Source organism: Phyllostomus hastatus, unplaced genomic scaffold (assembly GCF_019186645.2).
Source record: "Phyllostomus hastatus isolate PE091 unplaced genomic scaffold, TTU_PhHast_1.1 phas_contig_40, whole genome shotgun sequence".
NCBI lineage: Eukaryota > Metazoa > Chordata > Mammalia > Chiroptera > Phyllostomidae > Phyllostomus > Phyllostomus hastatus.
The window spans coordinates 10,144,361-10,165,588 of record NW_025333872.1 but is presented as its reverse complement, the minus strand read 5'-3'; the positions used below and the strand labels follow the sequence as shown (position 1 = coordinate 10,165,588).

General features: G+C 40.7%; 1 protein-coding gene across 1 annotated transcript in view; it reads right to left on the bottom strand.

The window, feature by feature from the left end:
- The window catches only part of MEP1A (meprin A subunit alpha), a 31,551-nt gene extending 19,752 nt beyond the window's left edge, over positions 1–11,799 (bottom strand). Inside the window, exons 1-5 of the mRNA XM_045843866.1 lie at positions 11,731–11,799; positions 11,620–11,644; positions 11,471–11,521; positions 6,829–6,869; positions 6,248–6,323 (exon numbers count right to left, since the gene is read on the bottom strand). Of these exons, the coding sequence (XP_045699822.1) occupies positions 6,248–6,323; positions 6,829–6,869; positions 11,471–11,521; positions 11,620–11,644; positions 11,731–11,799 (262 nt within the window). The remainder of the gene's footprint in view (positions 1–6,247; positions 6,324–6,828; positions 6,870–11,470; positions 11,522–11,619; positions 11,645–11,730) is intronic.
- Between the last annotated feature and the right edge of the window lie 9,429 nt (positions 11,800–21,228).

The following is a 21,228-nucleotide window of genomic DNA, read 5'->3' as shown; positions in this document are numbered from 1 at the left end:
AAAATAGAGCTAAGTGCCCTCAACCAGTGGCTCAATTTGTTGGTGCGTTTTCCTATACACCAAAAGTCATGGGTTCAATTCCCAGCCAAGGCACATGCTTATGTTGCAGGTTTGATCCCTGGTCAGAGCATATATGGGAGTCAACCAATAGATGTTTCTCTCTCACTTCGATGTGTGTGTATTAAAACATATCCTTGGGTGAGGAGTTAAAAAAGATAAAAATAAATATATAAAACTAAGTTATATAAAATTAAATTACATTGCTTGCCTATTTGGTTTTGTGCATTCTCTCATAAAGCTTATACTTCTTGGTAGTTTGCCAAGTACTTTTCTCATATTATCCTGGCCCTCAATTTCATTTAATAAATAAGCTGGAGATTCTACAGTTCAAATGACATAAGACCATATCAAAGTTAGTAAAGACATAGTCATTGGAATAATCAGTAAATTAATTGTGGAAACAGCACAGATAACAAGAACAAGAACATGCATTAAACTTACTGGCTGATTTATTTTACCTATTCTTTCTCACTTCTTACTGGCATCTATAAGATGAAGATATGTACCCAACAAAGCTTGGTACTTGTAAAAGTGTAAGGAAAAAGTTTGATTTTATTAAATTAATGCCGTCTATGGTTATGTTGCCTTTGTTATCCTAAAGCCAAATAGTGGGAATGCTGAGAGTGGTTAATTGCGAAATCACACCATTCCTGACCTCCCACCCCTGAATAAGTTGTCAGAAGAGAACTAACAAGTCTGCAGCAATTTGGTAAAAACTGTCCCAACATCATTCAAAAAAAAAAAAAGAAGAAGAAGAAGTGGAAAGGACCCCCACTTGAAGCCGCCTGCTTCACTAAGGAGCCAGCTCCGACTGAGCATGCCTCCACCGAAAGCCACACTGGATGCTCTGTGTACTGTCTTCATGCAGGTGGTCTGCTGCACTTAGCACACCGTTCGCTCCCTCGGAGGAAGGAACTTATCTTTTGCTTCATCGTATTCCTGGTTCTCAGTTCTTCACATTGCCAGCAAATAGTAAGTTTTACATAGTTATGTCCTGAATAATCATGTTAACTGTAAAATCCACTGCTGGTTCATTTGGTTGGGCGTGCAAAATGAAAGGCCACCAGTTCAATTCCCAGTCAGGGCACAAGCCTGGGTTGTGGGGTCAGTATTGGATGGGGTGTGTACAAGAGGCAACAATCAATGTTTAAATGTTTATTTCCCTCTCTTTATCCTTCTCTTCTTCTCACTCTAAAAATAAATAAATAAAGTCTTTTTAAAAATAGAAATAAAAACCCCTAGTGCTCCTTAACCCTGGGTCAAATAATATGAGAAAAAGAGTTAACTTAGACACTAGAGGAGGAGTATGAGAAGGCTAACTCTTTTCAGTTTAAGAATCCTTTGAGAGAATCTCTAATCTGGTAATGGTGGAGGAGCTCAAATCTCACAAATAACAATTTTAAACTTTGGGGAAAATTTAAGAAAAAACTATTTGTACTATAAAATGACTAAAAAAGGTAGAAACTGTAGCAGAGAGAGTTTATTCTTACAAGGAGAAAATATCGTCGGTTAACAGTCACATTTATACAGTTTGGTGCATGAGGGCACATTGCAATTCTCTCAGTGCAAGAGAGAGAACTTGAGCATAAATTTGCACTTGTGTTTTCTTGATATATCTACAACAAGGAAGGGTTGGGATTGCCTGAGTGGCTGAAAATCAAGGGAGGAAATTCTGGGGAGGAAAACAGCCATGACTGACTGGTAAGAAAGGGGGCTGGTTGCTCTAATGTCTGTCCACAAATACCTCTCCCGTCTTTGACCCATGAAGTTTGCATGAATGCAGGAAGTCTCCAAGGAGCTTAGTGAAAAGTAGCAGACAGAAGGCTTCCCACCATTGTGGAGAGAGAATCTGAAGTTTGAGTCATGCCAGTTAGAGGGGCTGAGAAAACTATTGGGCGTTCCTTTGAAACTCCAGAGAGATCATGATATTTTAAAAGTAAAGATGAAGGGCTTTGCTTTGAACTAAATCAGATCAAAATCAAAACAAAATCTGGACAAATCCAAGATGATCAGTCAGTAATTTAACTGCTCTAACAAAAAAAATAACACTATTCAGAGGAGAATAACAGAATCCAGAATTTCTCAAATGTAATATTTGCAGTGTCTAATATATAATCAGCACAATCATCTTGACCTATTTAACACTGATAGAATAGTAAGCTCCCAAACTGTAGAATACAAGTTGTTTCAAGTGCATACACAACATTTACCAAGAAAAACCATAAGTTAAACCACAAAACAAGTCCCAATAAATTTCAAAAGATTACACTCTTACAAAATATGTTCTCCAACCTCAACAAAAACTTGAAATCAGTAATAGACTATCTAGAAGAGCCTTGACTATTTGGAAATTTAAAAACATACTTCTAATTAACCCATGGAGTTTTTAAAAATCATAAAAAATTAGAAAATATCTAAAATAAACTTTAATAAAGATACAACATATCAAAATTTGTGGAAAGCAGTAAAACCAGAGCTTCAAATAAAATTTATAGCTATAGATGTCATATTATAGCATTATATTATATTTTAAAAATATTTAAAACCAATGATATAAATTTTCACCTTAAATATAAAAAGTGCAAAGTATACCTGATATAAGTAGAACAAAGGAAATAATAAAGATAAGAGCAGAAAGCAACAAAATAGAAAGTAGATGAACAAGAGAAAATTAATAAGTCAAAAATTTGTTCTTATAAAAAGCAAAAAAAATGCAGATTAAAATCACAGTGACGCTGTTTTCAGACTTTCAGCCAAGATGGAGATGTAGGCAGATACACTTCACTTCCTCAAACAACCAAAAAAAGGACGACATCCAATTTAAAAATAAAAACAACCAGAACTGCTAGAAAATTGAACTGTATGGAAGTCTGACAAGTGAGTAGTTAAAGAAACATTCATCCAGACTGATAACAGGGGTAGAGACCAGCAGCTGGGGCAGAGAGGACATGAGGTAAGGAGGTGGCTGGCGAACTGGGAGGGTGAGGAGGTGGCTGGAGGACCAGGCAGTCACACATTTATGTGCAGATAAAGCAGGAGGAACAACTGGGAAGCGAGACAGATGGTGCAACACAGGATTCCGGCATCAAGAAATAAAGCCTCAAAACCTCCGGCTATAAAAATCTGTGGGGGTTGCGGTGGCAAGATAAACTCTCAGTCTCATAGGACAGTCCATAGGAGGGGCCCATATTCCCCCAAAATGGATAGTTACAATAAAGTATACAAAGGAATATTACTGAGTAGTAAAAAAGAATTGACTACTGATCCACAACAATATGGAAAAACCAAAAACATGTTAAGCATGGAGCTTCAGTGGCATAACTGGTTAGCACACGGTACTTATAAAAACATGTTAAGTGAACTGTGTTCACAGCTGCCATCTTCTCTAATGCCAGCACCTCCTCTAGCTCAACGAGCTCCAGCTGAAGAATGGGGTTAAGTAAAGAGGTCTCTACACTATGGCTTATACAAAGCAGGCTGCCCCAAAATCAACTGGTGGTGGTAAAGCACTGAGGATGCAACTGGCTACCAAAGCCACTCACAAGAGTGTGCCCTCTACTGGAGGGGTGAAGAAACCCTGGTACTATGGCACTTCGTGAAACCAGATGTTATCAGTAGTCCACTGAAGTTCTGATTTACAGACTTTCCTTCCAGAGTTTGGTGTGAGAAATTGCTGAGGACTTCAAAACAGATCTGCACTTCGAGAGTGCAGCTATTGGTGCTTTGCAGGAGGCAATGGAAGCTTATCTGGTTGGGTTTCTTGAAGACACCAACCTATGTGCTCTCCATGCCAAATGCATAACAATTATGCTAAAGGGCATCCAGCTAGCATGCTGCATACGTGGAGAACATGCTTAAGAATCCACTACGATGGGAATCATTTCATTCTTTAAAAAACATTCTCTTCTTCCTGTTTTTGGTAGTTCTGAATATTAGATATTTTCCTCATGGGGTCAAAAGGTAGCTAAGTATATAATTACGAGTGGAAAATAGGGGACAGAAACCAGGTATTGGCCATTTTTCCATTTGCATTTGTGTGTGAATTTTTAAAATATAAATGTGGGGACATAAAGCATTAATGCAAATCAAAATGTTTCAGTGAACAAGTTTCAGCAGTTCAACTTTATTAACAATATAAATAAATCTGTTCATTTTTCTGGACAATGCCAACATTTGAATTTTTTGAAAACAAGTCAGTTTCTTATTGATGGCAACTAAATGGTATTTGTAGCATTTTTATCACACAGTGAATTCCATACATTCACTGTACTTTTCTAACTGAGTTGTCCTACATGCAAGTAAATGTTTTTAATGATGTCTGTCTTCTGTGCTGTCCTGGTAAGTTTGCTATTAAAATACAGTAAGCTATAAAGATAGATAGATAGATAAATAAATAAATAAATAAATAAATAAATAAATAAATAAAATAAAAACATGTTAAACAAAAGAAGCCAGATACAAGAGGAGTGTTAGACGTGCAGAATTTTGGGCCCCACCTGAACCTACTCTGCAATTTTTTTTTGTTTTGTTTTTCATTCTCACCTGAGGATATGCTTATTGATTTTAGAAAGAGGGGAAGGGAGGGAGAGAGAGAGGGAGAGAAACATCAATTGGTTGCCTCTCCTACATGCCCCGACTAGAGACGCCCCGACTAGAGACGGAATCTGCAACCTAAGCATGTGCCCTGACTGGGAACTGAACCTGTGACCTTTTGGTTTACAGGATGACGCTCCAACCAAGACACACCAGCCAGGGCCTACTCTGCATTTCAATAAGGTCCTCAGGAGACCCTAACTTTAAAGTCTGAGAAACACTAACACCTCACAGAGGCATGGTGAAGGGCAAATAAAATACCAGGTGAAGGCAGCTGAGCCTGTCACAGAACGGCAATGCAATAAGCAGGTCTATGTTTTGATGGGAGGAGGGTAGCTCAGGTGTGACAAACAGGGAGAATTGTTATAGGGAAAAAAAAACCTTTAAAGTTGTTGTTTCTTAAATCACATTCCAATAAATATGAGTGCTTTTTGAATTTGCTCTGTGTTGGCAAATTCCGGGGAAAACAGCTCAGCTCACTTTTCCATAAAACAACTGAGAACAGCATCCTTTGTTTATATCAAGCTCTTCTGGGAGGGGGGGAATTGCAGGCAGCCCTGCAATAGTGATAATAGTGATGGAAAAGTCTGAACTACAGTAACATCTCTTGAGAGTGGCAGCAGCCCAGCAGCCCATTAGGACTGAGCAAGCTTGCCCTGGCTTCCCCTTTCCTCTGATCTTCCTCTGTCTGGCCCTGGCCTCAAAGGCATTGCATCACCACGGCTGCTCAGATATCAGTCAGCTGCCTGAGGTCAGCCAGTGTGCACACGTGACTTCTAGTACTTGCTTATTTCCAACAATGAGTAAAACATAACTTAGCCTTTTATCCTAAGAGAGAAAAAAGAATAGAATTTATTAATATTGAGAAACAAAGACTATGAATTATGGAAAACTGACTTCTGTTTCTCAAAACTGTGTCACGCTTGTCTTGTAACAAAAAGGAAAGATCAATATGTTCTGGCTCATGTGGCTCAGTTAGTTAGAGCATTGTCCCACAGACTGAAAGGTCACGGGTTTGATTCCCTGCCAGGGCACATACTCAGGATGTGGGTTTAATCTCCAGTCGCAGCCCGTATAAGAAGGCAACCAATTGATATCTCTCTCTCCCTCTCTATCCCCCTTCCTCTCTCTAAAAAAGCAATGAGAAAAATGTCTTCAGGTGAAGATTTTAAAACAAAAAGAAAGATCAATATGCTGAAAATAGTATCCTTATACCATATTTAGATTCACATAAACAAACAGTTATTTAAAGTGCAAAGTTTCCATTGCTGTGATGCCAAATTGTATTTCATTCTTCATTCATTCTATTGTGTTTTCGTTCTTGATAGGGCTTCTGGTATTAGTAACATGTTAATGTCTTCTGCCTTTTCAAAATCATTATTTGATACTCCGTCTCAGACTAGTGAAACTCTCACACTGAGACCTACATTGCACTGATGTGAAGTCATGCCTTTCATCCCAAGAGATAAATTGTCAGGGCTTGGAAACCCTCCTAAACATTGTTGGTTACTTCCAATCTGAAGCTGAGGAACAGGAGGAGGGGGTGGGAGAAGAGTTAAACCCAAAGCTCCTAATGAAGAACAATTAGTATTACCCAGATTGTCCGCCAGAATATAAGGAATGGGGAACTTCCACCTGGCACCAGGGTCTCTCAGGCCATTCCTGGAGTTCTGTGAACAAACAAAGGCAAGAATCACTGGGAAGCCTCGTCCTCCAGGGCTCCTCCTTCACTAAACTCTCACACCACAAATAATCTGTCACGTAAGTCAATAATTTAGTGGCACTTGTCTTCTGATTCTAAAAGTGATGCCTCATTACAGACAATTTAGAAAATTCAGAGAAATTATTAAGAAAAAAAAGGAGACCTGCAATTGCCCCAAAAGTGAAATGCCAGTTTAAATATATCAGTGCATTTTCTTCTCTCTTGTTCTTCACTGATTAGGAAAATTGGGTGGACAAAGCAATTTTAATAATTATAGACTCTTTTGTGATGTTTGCTATCTTTTTTTATCTGTTTTTGTCCCCACCGACCACAGTGGAAGTCCTTGTGGGTACAGATTATAGGTCAGCTTCTTTCACTGCCCACTGCGCCCGTCCCGGGGCTCACGGAGCGAAGGCGCGCAGTACGGGACCCTCAGCCCTGAGGGACCGCCTTGCGCCACGGCAGGTACTCACCCGCAGGAGGATGTCCCCTTGAAAGAGGTCCAACCCAGCAGCTAGATGTGGATTTGAGAAACAGAAATATTTGAATGAGCATTCCTAAAAGGCATTTCTCATCATAAAATCCATCTTTTCCAATGTAGATCTTTAATTATTCATCTTCATGTGGCAAAACTCTTTTGGAAACAGTGCAAAAATTCCCTCTAGTGGAGCAGATATATATAGCCAATAAATATCATATATTCTCACATCCTCTGTGTTCATTTTTCTAACAAGAAAGTTTGTCCAAGAATTTTAAAAGTAAGAGATGAGTGAGAAGAGATCAGTTTAATTGCTGACTCCACACCTCTTACACTTCAGTGGATGAAACGGATTCCTGAGACAGGGAGTAATGTAGTGTCAGCACTTCCTGAGCTTTAACACTCCTGACTTCCTAACCAGGCCCTTTCTGTTACTATACCATCAATTTCACTCTTTCCCATGGAAAAACAATCGTACTCTCCAAAACCAAGCAACTGAGTCTGTCCCTGCATCTCCCCTTTTCACTTTTTTCTAGACTTTCTTAACCTTTGTAACCCTAACAACAGACAGCACTGACACCTCTGCCCCGCCAGCAGTGGGACCCAGGGTCTGCATTGCCCTCTCAGGAGGGGTACCACATGCTGGGCTGGCCACACTCTCACCTCGGTTGGTCCTGAGCAACAAACAGTTTGCATTTCCTGACACCTGGCCTGGATGGGGTTGGGGGGCAGGGGAGGTCTCTTCCGGAGTCATGTGAACAAGCCCACTGAGACCTGGGCCCCAATGGTTGGTCGGCATAGGTGGGTCACGCCAGGGTGAGAGAGCACGGTGAGAGGAGCACTTCCTGAAGAAGTGCACATCCATGGAAAGCCAGCCTCGATCTAGCCGCCACCCGCTTTGCTCCTTGTAGCTGTGCCTAATGTGTCCTAGGCATTGTTCTACGTGCTGGGGATATAATAGCAGAGAATACAGCAAAACTCTTGGGCAGATTGTGTTCTTCATTGGGAAGAGAGGGGAGGCAAACAAACAGAAGTGTAGAGTATGGCAGATGGTTAAAAGGGCAATAGGAAAAAAGAATATAAAGCAGAGTCAGAGGAAAAGGAGTACTGAAGTGGGGAAGGTTGGTATTTTATAAAGAGTGGTCAGGGGAGGCCTCCCAGTGGGAGTGGCATTTAGGCAGGACTCTGAGGGAGTAGTGTTACAGGGTGCAGCCAAGAGGGGGGACCCCAAATGGGCATTTGAAATGGGGTCCAGAACTTAAGGTGTCCAGGAGATTCTCCCCCACCCCCACCCAGGGTGTGGGTTGGGAGAAGGAACAAATGGAGCAAGGCCATTGAGAGCTGTTTTGCAGCTAAGCTCTGGCGTGGTCATTTAACATATCTATAGCCTTTGGCTGGTCGCTTAGATATGTTAAATAGCTGTGATCATCTCTGAGCCAGGGGAATGGAAGTAACTTCCCCACCAGGGGAATGGAAGTAACTTCCCCATGACTGGGGGCAGATCCCCCAGGCTACAGCGCCTGCGTGGGAGCTCGGAGACGATTGGCTCCAGGACATGGGGCCACACCTGCCCAGACTCATGATGGCAGCGCAGTAAAGCTGGAAGGATATGAGTTCTGGCATGTGAAGCCGAGTGTGGGAGGAGTCGGAAATGAGGCTGCAGAGGAAGATTGGCCGAGGGGATTTAAAACCCAGACTTGGCGGCCATTAGAGGGGAGAACCACGCAGCTTTGGGAGAGTGGGGGCTCTCCCCTTCCCGCAGCCCTGAGAGAGAGAACTATGCGTCTTTAGCAGAGTGGAGACTCCCGCATCCCAGAGAGAGAGAACCACGAGGCCTGGACGGAGTGGGGGACCCCCCGCAGCTTTAGAAGGGGGGAACCACCACCTGGTTTTAGCAAAGATCCTGGCGACTCAGCCGAGAGTGCCGGGAACCCAGGGAGGTCTCCCAGTCGAGAAGGAGGACTAAGAACCAGAGGACTGTCTGAGTCATGGACTTCATTTTCCTTCCCTGAAATACGGTACTCTGGACTGGGCAAAGGGGGGAAGGAAGGAAGGACTGTGTCTGTTTGTGGGTGTTTTGGGAGACTTTGGGGTTTTTGATAAAGACATTAGGTCACTACTTGAAGTTTGTATAGCATTAAATAAATATTTCCTTTCCTTTTCACGAATCTCTGACATTGAGAGATGTCTTTCCTCGGGAGGCGGACATGACGGACCTGGGGGCCTTTTAAATAATAGTATATCGTCCCAGGCCCCCCCTTGTTCTGTTCTGTAACAGTAGGGAGTGAAGGAACAGTACTGAAAGCAAAGGCAATAGCAAATGCAAAGGCCCTGGGGCAGGAAGCCTTGCTGTCTGACAGCACTGCTGCCCATCCCCTCATGTCAGGACCTCATAGAGGACTGTTCAAACACAGGTGTCTGAGCCCTACCCCTAGGGTTTCTGAGTCAGTACACCTGGGGTAGGGCCTGAGAATTTTCATTTCTAACAAGTTCTCTGATGATGCTGACACTGCTGGTTGGAAGACCACACACCAAGAACCACTTTTGACCTCTTAGGAATAGGTAAGAGGTCAGGGTGATTGGAGGTGGGTGAGAGTAGTAACAGATGGGGTGAGAAAGCTGGCCAGGGTCGGGTCATGTCAAGCTTTACTGTGCCTAAGGGTCATCTGGGGTCTGTCAAATGGAGATGCTGATTCTGTAGGTCTGGGGTGGGGCCCAAGAGGTTGCATTTCTAAGAAAGCTCTCAGGTGGTACAGGTGATATTGGCCCTCGGACTACACTTGGAGAATCAAGACCCTAGAGTCTTTATTTTGTGTTAGATGAGATGCCAACCAACATTAGTCAGTGTTGGAAGTGCTGGAAGATTGGAATCTTCCAGTCAGAAGACTGGATGGGAGGAGCGGTGTGGCCTGACTGACAATAGGAGAGCCCTGTCACTTTGTGAAGAACAGCCTGGGTGGGGGGAGGGCAGCAAGGGAGGTGCAGTTAGCAGGCCACTGCGAGGACCAGGCCAGAGATGAGATGGCTTGGACCAGGACAGGAGAAGGGAAAGTGCTGAGAAGTCACAACTTGTGACATAATTTGATGGTAGTAGGTCTAACAGTGTTTACTGATGGATGTTGTACAAGGTATGAGAGAAAAACAAGAGTTAGGGAAACTCTGAGGCTCTGAGCCTAAAGATCTGGAAGGAGAAAAATGCATTTACCGAAATGAAAAAGACTGAGAGGAGCAGGCCTGGAGGCAAAAAAGGTTGTATCAGCATCGTGGGGCATGCAGAGAAGAGAGTAAAAAGGTGACAATTTTTCTCTATATGATTTCCCAAAACAGTTTTGCAATTTCTGGTTAGGTGGCTAACCCAGTCAATCCTGACAGCTTGGTTGGAATGACCTAAAAAGAGAAAGGTCACACATGGGAAAGTTTCTTCTTTGAGGTCATAGTTCAGAGGTGATGAAGAGTAAGAAAATGGGTCTAGGGAAAAGAACTGGTTTTTACTAGATAAATAAAGATGAGATTAGGAAATGCTAATTCTAACACCAGCCTGTTTTAAAGTGGAGTAGATCTCTCAATCACTACACCTTGACTACTGAGTCTAATGAGAGATTAGTCATTTGTTGTCTGACTCTATGGCCTCAGGACCCATTCACCCACTCACCTTACTGAACTGTTTCTCTTCTGCCCATACAGTCATTCTCAAGCTTTTCCAACTAAATATCAACTAGCCTGCCTTCCCTGTGAATGGGACAAGGTTGGAGAAATTTAACCCCACAGTATGGGGTGTTTTAATATTGCAGTCTTCACATTGCACGGAGCTATAAGTTAGAAGACCTGGACGTGAGCCCCATCACATCCATCTGTGATCTTGGATGAGTCACTTCAACTCCAAGGAGCCTGCTGTCCCTTCCCAAAACATGAAAATAGCCCTTTCCTCCACTACAGGATTGGACAAGTAACTGCAAGTAGCTATGAAAGCTTTTGTAAACTATAGATATCTCCAGCCCTGACTACCTCCAATTCCCACCCATCTTAAACAAAAACACCCAAAATGTAGAGGCTTCTCCTTAATTTTAGAAGCAGGACAAAAAAAGAAAAAAGAGAGATGATAACTACTAAGCTTCTCTCTCCTCTTAGTAACCAGGGAGACTGATGGATTTCGTCGAGAAATGCGTTTGTGGACAAGATGTCAAAACGGAAACACCTTTGCACCCTTCTCTAAGTCCCAAGTAAACAGCTGCTGGTGAATATGATCGCTCAGTAGATGAGCTGCATTTCTCCCCCAGCTAAATACTACCATCAGCATACTCCTTCTGTTTTTCTTAAGAAACAGAATAATCATCCATTTTTCTTTCCTTTTTTCAAAGTGGAAACTGGCAAAATGAAATATTTATGAAAAACAATCTTGTTATATGTTTCTAGATCCATTAAGTACATACTATTTCTCCTAGAAAATTTGATCTAATCATCATTCTCTCTCCAGAATTCTATTTTACAGAAACTTCATAAATTCTAATGATGCACCAATGAATAATTCTTCTCCCAAATTACTCAATACCATAATATGAAGGTAATAGCTTTCCAGTAATTCTATCACAGGATCTAAAATTATTTCAAGACATTAATAATGCAGAAAATGAACCCACCTAAATTGATTTCTGAGATATCCTTCTGTTCATGAAAATCTGCATCATGCACTGTTAAAAAGGCAGTGGGGGAGGGATCGTAATTAGTCTTGCTGAGCAAAAGAGAGAAAGTTCAGAAACATTCTCTATGCACTTCAATTGAACCTTACCATCTCCTTTAGGACGATGCTTAATCTGAAAGAAAATAAATATACAGGAAATGGATAACACATACTAGAATCAGTATTTCTAAAGATCCAGAAGGGCAGAATTCAACTCACCGATACAGCTGCTATGTGAGCAAAAAACAAGATGAAAGAGAGAATGCAAGCAGACCTGGTGCGAACCATTGCTGCAAGTGAACAGATGTTAGCAAAGACACCCTGTGATAGACACCTCTTGGACCTTGCCCCGACAATTGTATGGGAAACTTTGACCCTTGCATATGCACAATAATGTTAAAAAAAGCAGTCAATGAAAATGCCACTGACCCTTCTGAGGACAGATATTAAATTTAACATAAAGGCTCAAGTTTCAGAGACCAAGAAAAAATTTGAAAAAGCTAATAGTGAGATGAGCTTATAAAAATTAATAATATTTCTATACAGCAGCAACAACTGTTCAAAAATATGAGATAAAAGATCAATTTCACAGGAGAAATAAAATAATCTATAAAATGATTTTGAAGTACTGAAATTTAATAAAAATGAATTTGATTCTTATGAAAATGTTATAAAGCAATTATCAAAGGACATAAAAAAGATTGATCTACCTATACACAGCAGATACATGCATATTTATGCATATAAACATGTACAAGAAGACAGCATAATAAAGATGGTCGTTATTTTGATAAGTCTGTAAATTTGATGTTATTCCAATAAAAATCTTAACAGAGTCTTTGTGGACTTTGACAAACTGAAAGTTTTCTAAAGTTCACATGAAAGAATGAACCTCCAAATATAGATAAGAAAACTCTGAAAAGGAAAAACAAGGAGAAAGAAACTACCCTAACAGTACATCAAGAATCTTTATAAAGTTGTGGTAGAGAGTGTTATATTGTCAAAAAAGAACAATGGGTCTATGGAATGAAATAGAGAGTATCAAAACAGATGCAAGCATATACGGAGATTTCATGTGTACAAGAAACCAAAAACTGGCCTTGGCTGGTGTGGCTCAGTGGATTGAGTGCCAGCCTGCAAACCAAAGGGTTACCAGTTCGATTTCCAGTCAGGGCACATGCCTGGGTGGCAGGCCAGGTCCCCAGTAGGGGGCGTGCAAGAAGCAACCACACATTGATCTTTCTCTTCCTTTCTCCTTCCTTTCCCCTCTCTCTAAAAATAAATAAAATCTTTAAAAAAAAGACAAGCCACAGGTGGAAGAAGACATTGATACTACATATAACTGAACAAGAGTAAGTTATCCAGGTCATATAAAGGAACTCCTACAAATTAATGAGAAGAAAGAGAGAGAGAGAGAGATTATCTAAAAGAATGATGGGAAAAATATGAACACAAAATTCTCAAATGAGAAAACCCAGATGACCAATAAACACATAAAAAGATGTTCAACCTCACAAGTAATCAGAAATATATCAATTGAAATAACAATGAAACAACCTTAACCTTAGCTTGGCATTAATGAAGAAGGCTGACAATACCAAGTATTGACAAGAACATGACGAAACTGAAAACCCTATACTTCTAGTGGGAGAAATTCTCAGCTATCTAATAAATTGAAATGTGCATAGTTTATAAGGTAAGAATTGCACTTCTAGGTATATACCCTATTGAAACTCACACATAGGTACACAAAATAGGATATATTTATTGTGGTATTTTTTTTTGTAATAGTAAAAAAAAAGAAAAAATGCATTTATACTGGAAAAAATTAAGGGGTATATTCAGTCATGTGCAGATAAATCCTTAACAACCAGCTCTCTGAGAAAACAGCCCTTAGGGTTTGTTGATTTCCAGGGTGTAAATATTCCCACCACAATCAATTTCAAGGTACTGACACTGGGCCACTGAATGGGATACGGGTAAGAGATGTGTACCATGAGCTCTACATGCCCCAGCACAGTACTGCATATACTTACTTACACACACTCCTGCTCTCACATGCATGATGGTATATGTTTTCAGCAACCCTCAAAGTCTAGAGCCTTCATGTCTCCACCACAGACCCATTGGCAGGACAGATGGGCCCGTTCTGTTGCCAGAAGAGCACTTCCATCTGAAAAGCATTTCTGGAGGCAGAAAGTGGGGCTTCCTGACCTAAAGTAGGAGGCATGGCAGCCGGGGCCACCTTCCAATGGGCAGAGGAAGGCTCTGACTGATTTCCATTTATCACAGGCACTATGGGTGAGGCTGCAGAGAGTCACTTTCCAGACTCTAACTACTGGAAGCCACCAGTATTTTCCAAAAGAATCTGAACTTGCTCAACAGATAAAATGGCTTAGGTTTGGGTTAGCAAATACAATCTTTATGATTTAAAAAAATTGGTGAGGAGGGACTTGATAAATATCAACTCTAATGAGAATAATTGGCTCTAAAAGGCACAATAAAATGCAGGAGAGTTTCATGATTTTTTAATGCATTATTTAAGTCTATTTAAATTCTGAAATAATTATGACAAAAATTAGTATTTGTTAACTCTAGAGACCAGAAAGTAGGGTTTAAGACTCTATTATGTTGTTTTCTAAAGAAAAAGGCAATATTCCTGTGTGGAAGTTCAAGAGAGTCCTTCCCAAGGTGTACCACTTTGGCATGTGAATTATTTTGAGCTGAAGGCAATCAAGACCCTGAAGTCTCATGGGAAACTTTAACCTCTCCCTTAAAGAATTTGAATTAAGGGACTTGCCCATAGTAAGAGATGATCAGAGATAACTTTTGTAACATATCTATAGGGCAGGGCAAACTACTAATCACTGAACATCTGCTCTTCTTACTGTCCTGCCATGACTTTCTGAGGCCCCAAGGTGCCTTACCTCATCCTTACTTAGCTCATCCTTACTTTCAGGATGTCTGTATAACTCACTTCCCTTTCTGTCTTGGAAACTTTCATATGCATAGGGTCTTTGACGTACTCATGTAGGCATGTTTCCCATGTGTGTGTATGTTATTAAGTTTGGTTCCCTTGTCAATCTATTCCATGCTGATTTAACTATTAGACCAGCCGAATGCACCTAGGAGGGTGGAGGAGCATTTCTTCCACCCCACTCTTGCTCTAGTGCCCCTCCTTACTAGAGCTCAGGTGTTAGTATTTCAAACAGGCAGTAGTGGGGCTGTTTAATTCTCTCCACGTTCCCCTGCCTCCAGATGTGATTTTATCTTTCCCTTCCCTCTAAGACATATCTGAACAATATACTGTAATGGTGGCTTTGAAGTCAGGTAACAGCAGTTTAAACTCTACCTGTACCACTCAGTAACTGTGGCATTTTGAGCAGCTGCTTTCCTTGTGCAAAATGGGTAGTGGTGCTTCTGTCGTGTGGCTAATGTAAGGATTCAGTGAGATAACCTATGTACAGCACAGGTACCAGAAACAAAGGAAACCCTCAGTCAGCTGCAGCTCTTTTTATTTACACACACTGCCTCCTGGCAAAAGACAGGCAACAGGAACACAGAACTGAACAACACACTCCTTGTTCAGCAGAACCTCTGCTACTGGGAGCATAGGTCTTCGGCAGGCACGACTTGCCCCTGGTGATTTTTTTCATGATCTTGATTGCAAGTGTTAATTAGTCACCATTTATTTGCAATCCTTGGCATAAACTGGTGCCTTAAATACTAGATGTGAAGGGTTTATGCCTTTGCAGATAAAAGGAAGATTATACATTTCGCTGGGCAAGGTCCATGTTTTGTTTCCTACATCAGCCCCACTGTGCCCATCTTTTATGGAGTGGGGGAGAATCAGAAAAGAAGCTTACTTCATTTTTTGCCTGTTCTCTTTCTACTAGTTGAACCCTCATAGAGTACTTGAAATTGAAGCTGACTCCTTTGAGAGCTACAAGATTACCCTCTGATTTCAGGAAAAGTCTCTAACCTCTGCTAATGACAAGGGTCATCAATGCCCAAGAGGCCACGTTTGACCAGAACATCTGAGGGGAAAGACAAAATGAGTGAAGGGAAGACAAAATTGGGATGGGCTTTTCTCCCAAAGGAAATGTAATTCTGAAGAGGAAGAGGCCTAGTTGTTTTCTCCTATCAAATGACAAAGTAACTCAATCGAATGAGATCGATGTTCTTTATTCAAGGGAAAACAATCCGTGGACTGGGGGAATACCGTGCCTTGCAAGCAGTGGAGACCTCTTCCTGAGGGATTTTGTATAAAAGTCAGTTTTGTAGTGAACTGGAAGCCACAACACAGCCCAGGGCATGACTGGCTGGGGGCGTATAATGCTATTTAGAAAGATGAAGGAACGAGAAAATAAATATTGTATAGACCTGAGAGCCATGTTGGCATTTGGGAATTGGCTGACTGGATATACCTCCTTTCTGGTCAAGCAGAGCATTTACAGGGTCGTGAAACTTGGGTTTGGGGAGGTGGCACCCTGCCGGAGTGGCTCTATCTTGGGCCTAGAAATGGGTTTCAACACTCCTGTCCCTGAGTTAAGGGTACAAGGAAACTGGTTTAAATAGCAAAAAGAACACTTTGTTGTTAGATATAAAGACCTTCCTAGTCATCTAAGGATTCTTGGATCTTAAAAGTGTTTTAAGGAGGGAGGCAGTGTTAGTCATAGAGAATAATGCCAAAGGTACTGTTGGAGGTGGGGGGAGGCAGGCGCAGACAGCAAAGAGGTGGTGTTGGAGATAGAATGAGTGTTGCTTGGTTTGGGGATTTTTCTTTGTCCTGGGAGAGGTCGTTCAGTTTGAGGTCATTTAATGGAAGCAAGATGATGGTAAGTCACACATGTAATGTGATCCAGAGAACAAGAGGTTCAGCCCTCTTAGGAAATAAATGAGACTTATAATCCCATTTCCCTTTGAAAAACCTCAGAATTGTTTTTTGTATAGCTGATTCTTTTCTGTAAGTGGCCAGCAGTTCCCGTTCAGGGCCAGTTGCATTATCTGAGTGTAGTGCAAGGATGAAGTAATAGAAAAGCGAATATGGGGGCACTATTGGAAATTCTAGGGGTAATTGGTGGAAGTAAGTGGACTAGCAAAGAAGGCTTCCTAAATTAGTAGCAGGTCTGTTTACATTGAGTCACATGATGAAGTAAATTTTTAAACATAAATTTATCTTCTAATACCAGTGGTGGGAGTGGGTAGTCAACGAGGGCAGCCACTTTCCAAAAGGATGCCACATATCACACACTAATGAGGGTAGCTTTGCACAAACATGCAAGGGAGAATGTCAGTCACTGATGGCCTGCCAATAGATGGGCTAAATGACTCTACATAATAGGAAAAGAAGAAAACTAGCCACACTTTTGTTTTTCAGTTGAATTTCTGGGAAGAGCAGTTTGCTAACTCCCTAAAAATATCCCTACCTTGACTGCTATTTCTTCTTATTCAAATAATAGCAATTATATGATAACAACCAGATGATTTATTGGGCACTTATTACCTGGCAGGCACTGTAGAACATGTTTTACATAAGCTATTTCATTTAATTCCCATTACAATCCCATAAGTAAAAATTGTTGCCCTCATTTTATAAAAGACTCATTCCCAAAGAGGTTACATACAGGGTGGGGCAAAAGTAGGTTTACAGTTGTAAATACATGAAACAAAAACTTCATTCTTGTATTATTTTCATACAAACAACTGTAAACCTACTTTTGCCACACCCCACATGGTACCCTGAACCTAAAAAATATCAAAATGGAGAAACAGCTTAATGATGTTTTTCCTGTTTCCAGAGTAGTCTTCATTCTTAGTTCATTAGATAGACTGACATAGTATATTCATTCATTTATTTGTTCATCTGTGAATTCATCTGTAAAATTTTTACTGAGTCCATCCTCTAGGCCAGGCATTGTTGTAGACACTGGAGAAACAGCTGTGAACCGAACAGACACCACCTTTGCCTTCATGGACCTTAGACAGAGGCAAACATCATGGAAAGGCAGGCACCCACCAACATTTTAGTAGACTCCAAAGTAAAGAAGGATTACAGGTAAATAGATGAATAAATTGTGATGTATTTATAGATCACAATAGACTCGTACTAGAATAGAAGACACAATAACATATTATTACCTTGGAACACTACTGAGCAATAAAAAAGAACTACAGGTACACACGGCATGGACAAATCTCAAAAGCATTATGCTAAGTAAAAGGAGCCAGATACAAGGCCATTTCCATGCAATTCCATTTATGTAAGCTAGAAGAAGGCGAACTATAATAACGGAATCCAGATCAGCAGTGCCAAGGCCCAGAGTCTGGGGTAGAAGGAGACTGGCTACAAAGAACAAGAGGAAACTTTGGGGGATGATGGAAATATTCTATGTCTTGATTGTGTTGGTGGTTATGTAACTGTAACTTTATCAAAACTCAAGGAATTGCACAACTGAAACTGGTAGATTTTATTGTACATAAATTACACCTCAATAAAGCTGACTTAAAAATTAGTGTCCTTGGGGTCCACATCCCACATCTTCCCCTGCCGTGTCACGTGACATTGGTCAAAACACTGAATGTATGTTTTGGTTTCTTCTTTGATAACATGAGGCTAATCAGAATCCTTCTGCCTCTTTTATTACTAGGTCAAGAGAATTTCAAAAGTGCCGGAGAAAGACTACCACGTATTAAAAGCTGTGTAAATATGTAACTTCATTGTTATTGTTCCCTCACTGAGGACCATTCCATCTCAATTCGTAGAGGCCTAGAGTGAATTTAATTTGACAGGTTTCATAACATTTTGGGGTTTCATCTCTCGTAGGAAGGGCAGCCTCAGAGGCGAAGATGAGGCTGCATAGTCCTGGTGCAGGATGTTTTAGAGAAGATCTGACCATCTGCTTTGGATTTGGATCTTCAAGTACTTCAGCAGATGGAAAAATCCTCTTCTGAAGCTTTTGCCAATGACCACACATGCCTACATAATTAACAAGTCCATGTCCCCCATCGGATCAGATGAGAGACAAATGCTGAGGGTGGACCCATGGAGCCTGGTCACAGAACAAAATACGCCATTGATGGCTGGCTGTGTGTTTAGAAAAGCTCCTTGATTCTCATCCAGTAATCTCTTTCTGTGTTGCTGGCTCTTTTCCTGAAAAAGCAGAAATGTTCTCATCTCAATTCTGAAAGCAATTCTTAGGTCATCAATTTTTAATTTTTATTTTATTTTATTCTATTCCATTCTATTTTATTTTAACCTCCAATATGTTACCAATTTTGAGACTAGTCACACAAAGGAGAAATGTGAGTACTGCAAATAACACATCTTGACATGTTAACCATCCAGCCAGTATTTTAGCCAGTCACCAATATGCACTTCAGCGCATGCTGAATGCTGAGAGCGAAAGCAAGAATACTGCACGTTACCTGTCCTTTGGGCCTTAAAATTTAACTTTTCTTTGGAGTTCAACCTCTTCATTTATTGGGTTAGAAGAAAAGTGTTTATAACATTAAAATATACCCAATATATTTTTAGAATTTAAAAACATGAAGAGGATCCCTGACTGATGTGGCTCAGTTGGTTGAGCATTGTCCCACAAAGTGAAGGGTCACTGGTTCGATTCCCAGTCAGGGCACATGCTTGGGTTGTGGGCCTGGTCCCCTGTCAGGGCTGATCAATGTCTCTCTCACACATCAATATTTTTCTCCCTTTCTTTCTCCCCCACTTCCCCTTTCTCTAAGACTGAATGAATGCATACATGCATACATACATACACATATCTTAAAAAAATTAAAACATAAAAAAGAAAAAAATCACCATAAATCCCACTCTTGACTTACACAGTTTTCTTCTATTTTTATTTACATATGCATACTTCATAGTAATGTAAATTTTTATCCACTGAAATTTTGACTGCTAGAGCTTTCATGGAGCCACTGAGATAAAATGTCATTTCTTTTTCCTACATTATTCCTATTCAGAATATGCTCATCAGTGCTCAACCCTCTCCCCCAACAGACTTTCACCGAAGCAAAACCCCGCCAAAAACACAGTGGGCCCTCAGAGACCCCATCTTTTAAAAAACAATGTTTATTAAGTTTTTCTATATTCACAATTAATAGTTATCCAATGCAAAAAAAAAAAAACACTGGAAAACACAGCAGGAAGATGCTAACTTTAATATCATTACAAAATAACAACTTCTAGATTTCTCTCCAATGCTTATTTTTCTTCATAAAAATGTTAGTTACATTAGGTTTATAGGCTAGCTTGTAAATGTTTTTCCACGTTGATAGATATTCTCAACAACATGCTTATCCGTGATGACATATAATTCCGTTCAGTGATTATAATGAGTTTAACTAGCCAAGCCTGTGTGGATCTAGAGTTGCTTTAGTTGATATTGCTTAGCACAGGCAATGCTACCATAAATATACTGCATTTGCAATTATACGTATCTCAGGTTATTGCCTTAGAACAAATTCCAATAAGTGGAATCGCTGAGTCAAAAGGTACTGAGTTGTTTTACTTTTTTTGAAGAATTGCAATTACAAAGGATCTTCACTCCCCCGCCCTCTGAAAGCACATCACAGAAACCAGGCAGTGTGAATGTCTTTAGCCAAGACAGTAATCATGCAGGAATTAAAACATTTAACAAGAGTGGCAAAATAAGTTTGCCACAGCAGGCCCTTCAGATGGAATAATGGTTATGAGCACAGGAGACAGAACACGTCTCTTAAGAGCAAAAGAGGTCAGCTTTTGTTACCTGTAAGCTACCCCCAGAGCGGAGCCTGTTTTTAGCATCACTATGTTGCTTAATCTTTACTCAAGCCCTTTGTCGTGTATTATGGACTGAGTGTGTTTCCCCCACCCCACCACCAAATTCCTGTGTTGAAACCCTAACTAGGAGTGGCTACATTTGAGGTCTGGGCCTCTAAATAAATAATTAAATTTTGGTGTTGGAGATGGTGGACATAAATAATTAGGGTGAAATGAGGTAGTAAGCATGGGGCCTTGATCCTTATGAGAAGATACACCTGGGAGCTCACTCTTTTCCTCCTCGAGCATGAATCCAGGAAAATCCATGTGAGGTGGTAGCAAGAGGCAGCCACCCACAGGCCAGGAAAAGAGCTCTCACCATAAACCAAATTTGCAACATTTTGACCTTAACTTCCCAGGCTCCAGAACAGTGAGAAAATAAATGTGTGTTATTTATGCCATCCAGTCTGTGCTATTGTTAAAGCGACTCAAGCAAGCTAATGCCACATGGGTCTCATCACCATCATCTATGTTACAGAAGAGAAAGATTAATAATTTGCACAATGACACACTATAAGTGGAAATTAACTTTTAAATTTGCCTCTGTCTTCTGCCACAGCCTATTTTATATCAGTTTTATGCCCCTGACTCTGAAGGAGGGAAAATTGGAGGCTGCCCCTCAAGTGTGACTTGTGATACTTGCGCAGCCTTTCAAGGCCTCGAGACATGCTCTCGATGGTCTGCCGGGTTCCTGTAACTCCAACATTACAGAATCTCTGCCCAATGTTCTAAAGTCTTCTCTCTTTTTTGGAACCCCCTATAAAATTCTGAAATCCCTAGTAAGAATAATATTTTAAGCCAAGGAATCTAACATGTAGCCCCCTTCCCAAGGGTATAACCCAACCAAAATTTTCAGTCTAATTACCTAGACTATGGATAAAGAGACCAACGAGGCC